Source organism: Notothenia coriiceps, unplaced genomic scaffold (genome assembly GCF_000735185.1).
Source record: "Notothenia coriiceps isolate Sejong01 unplaced genomic scaffold, NC01 NC01_scaffold00035357, whole genome shotgun sequence".
Classification (NCBI taxonomy): Eukaryota; Metazoa; Chordata; class Actinopteri; order Perciformes; family Nototheniidae; genus Notothenia; species Notothenia coriiceps.
The window spans coordinates 124,778-127,973 of record NW_011368058.1 but is presented as its reverse complement, the minus strand read 5'-3'; the positions used below and the strand labels follow the sequence as shown (position 1 = coordinate 127,973).

General features: G+C 44.5%; 1 protein-coding gene across 1 annotated transcript; it reads right to left on the bottom strand.

The window, feature by feature from the left end:
• Positions 1-425: 425 nt before the first annotated feature.
• LOC104962790 (neurochondrin-like) lies at positions 426-2,942 on the bottom strand. The gene is made up of 3 exons (XM_010791289.1): positions 2,918-2,942; positions 1,148-2,245; positions 426-644 (listed from the first exon to the last, which is right to left on the bottom strand). Exons 1-3 carry the CDS (start codon positions 2,940-2,942, stop codon positions 451-453), a joined length of 1,317 nt encoding a protein of 438 aa, XP_010789591.1. The 3' UTR covers positions 426-450.
• Between the last annotated feature and the right edge of the window lie 254 nt (positions 2,943-3,196).

The following is a 3,196-nucleotide window of genomic DNA, read 5'->3' as shown; positions in this document are numbered from 1 at the left end:
ACACACACACAAGGGGGGGGGCAACAGCGGTAATTAATGTTTCAAAGTCTCAAAAATGCTGCAACTCCTGTCACAAACTGGATGAATGTGAAGTATTTTGTTAAAGGAGGATGAAAGCGTAACTAAGGAAAGCTATTGGAGTGACTTTGATGGTTATTGGACTCAGGATTCATTCATTTGGATTCCCGCTGTATGAAGAAATTAAAGGACGGCGGAAGTGGAAACAATTCACAAAGGGATTAAACTGTTTAAAACACATGCTCAAAGTAAGCCGGATTTTGCCGATGTGTTTATGTGGATTCAAAAGTTGTAAATAATCTACAAAATGGAGGAGACCGATCTGATNAACTAGTACCTTGTTGGATGCAAACAAATTATTTAAATATAATATTTCAAAAATGTCCCAAATTGGGATCAATAAAGGACCTACCTACCTACCTACCTACCTACCTACCTACCTACCGGTCCTCCTCTCACCTGCTGCAGGTGGTACATGAGGGCGGCAAAGGCCTCCTCCAGCACCCCGAGGACCTGCCTGCTCTGCTGCAGACTGATGGAGGGGATGGAGCTCTGAGGAGGAGCGGTCTGGGACATCCCCACACAGCAGGCCTGCTCTATGGCAGCCTCCATGATTCTGTAACAGCCTGGGAAAAGGAAGTAAGAAGAAGGGTTTAAGTAACAGAGGGGGATGGAAGAATCACGTTTAAATTAAATACCTTACCAACATGGTTTGACATCACTAATGACTTAAGACACACAAATGGACTATGAGAAATATAGAATGAAACCATGACAGCCAAATAATTTATCAAACAAAAAAAGAAAATATATTTTTATAATAAAAAAAATAGGGGAGTAGTGGCGGTTATGTACCTAATATTTTATTTGTGGATTTTTGTTTCGAGATAAAAAAAAAAATGAATTGGACTCTTTTTCTTTATTAAAGATTCTGAGTGAATCCCTTTTACACAGGGTGACACTTAGATATTTTTTGTCAAAATTCCTAAATCTGGCTATTTTTTAAGAAAAAGAAAATTGAAAAAAGGGATTTCAGAATTATTCATAAGATTGGTCAAGTTAAGAAAAGGTTAAGTGAAAGGCAGATGTTTAATTACAATCAATAAAGTATATTAAATAATCACACTACCTGTGAGAGTGTGCTGCAGCTCCGAGCTCAGTTCGTTCCCGGGCGGTTCCTCTAAGCCCATCCTGACCTCCACACAGGCTCGGTTCACCAGTAGGCAGCAGAACTTTGGCGTCCCGACAAACTCCCACCCGTACAAATCCAGCAGACAAGCGCTGAGGACCAGGATTGGCCCGATCTGCCTTGGGGTCAGTCTAGCCTGCAACATGGGTCTCAACACCTCCCATACAGAGGCCACAACTTCTTTCAACTCCTTGCTCTCTACTGCCACTCCTGCTGGGGGGAGAAACTGAACCAACTGGGCGCACATGTCCATCTTAGTCTGGTCTTTGGCCTGGCAGAAGTCTTTAGACAACCTGACCAGCAGAGTGAGGAGTTCTGCAGAGTGCTTACTCCACACTCTGTCCTTGGTTCTACCTGCTACAAGGCATCCCAGCAAGGGAAGCCCCTTCTCATGGCTGAAAGTCTGGTTTTGTTGCACTGCTTGGCACAGAGCGGGAACACCCCCCCTGCTCAGCAGCTGGTCGGGACCTCTGGGTAAAGCACACACAGCTGTGAGGATCTGGTAGCAGTCAGCAGCTATGGCCTCGTCCAGCTTGGAGGAAGGTAAGGCTTCTTGAGATGTTGATACTTTGTTTGCTACACTGCCGTCGTCACCTTTTGGCTTGGTAGTCTTCCCCTCTCCTCCTGATTTGGCCTCATTGGAAAGATCACCTTCAGCGTTTGAACTCTCTGCTGATTGCACTTTAGAATCTGGACCCGTCTCCAAGTCTTGCGTTGGATCCTGGGCTTCCTGTTTCTGCTGGTTCAGAGGATCATTTGATAAAAGGCCCAGCAGGACCGGGATGGTGGTGAGGAGCTGGGGGTGGCAGGCCATGTCTGGGTCTGTGCTCAGAGCAGCCAACAGAGCCGTACCCAGCGAGAGGAGCTCCTGTGGGGGCAGGCCGGAGGTCTCATTCCCTCTGATGGCCGTCACCAAAAGACGAGCAGGAAGGTTCAGGCCAACAGCCTCGAAGATGCGCCTCAAGGTGGCTTTGTCTAGCTGGCTTGCTGGGCACAAGCGGGTTATCTGAAGACAGAGAGGAGAAAGAAAACACCAACCTGTCAGTGTTTAGATCGGATTCTTTTTTCCCATAGATACACACACACAATGGAAGTTGCCACACACACACACACACACACACACACACACACACACACACACACACACGGGGNCCTCGTTTCCCCTTGTTTATAATATTATCACAGTTCCAAGCAAACGAGTGATTTTGTTTTGAAATCACATCCGTGAGTTTTGCCCCGCACCTCGCTCCATTGGAGCGAGGTGCGGGGCAAAACTCACGGATGTGATTTCAAAACAAAATCACTCGTTTGCTTGGAACTGTGATAATATTATAAACAAGGGGAAACGAGGTGAATTTAGCGATCACAACGAAAACGGCCAAGACACATATTGAGCCCAGAAAATGAAAGTTATTAAGGGCTGTAAATATAATAAGCCTCTGTCTAAAATGGTCAACATTGTTAGGAGATCTAAACTATACAGCGATTCTGCACTGCGGTCAACTCAGCCGCCTCTCTTTTTTCAAATCAGCAGCTCTTAATTTTTTTTTCTGCTATATTTGAGGAGTGATACAAATATTTGTTACCACGAGTTGTTAATAAAACTGACACTGTTGGACTCGGTACTAGTTAACTGCTACCTGAAAGGAAAGAACTAGCGACTGAGAAATAATCATATATTAAAAGAAAGCAGCATCATAAGAGGCCAACCAGCAGTGCATGGTGGACTGGCCATCGGGACGAATCCTGATGGGCAGGTGTTGTGTCAAATTATGCACAGTTTCATGTATGTGACACGTTTATTGTCAGAGATAGCAAGGGGTGCATATCGTGGCAACCAGGCTGTTCATAAAAAGCAACCCCCAAAATAAAAATGTTTCTATTAATCCCACCCTCAAGCACTTGATGTAAAAATAAACAATACATTGTAAAGCACAAGTATACAGACAGTCAATTAAAAACATAAATTATATACAAAAATAACTTAAC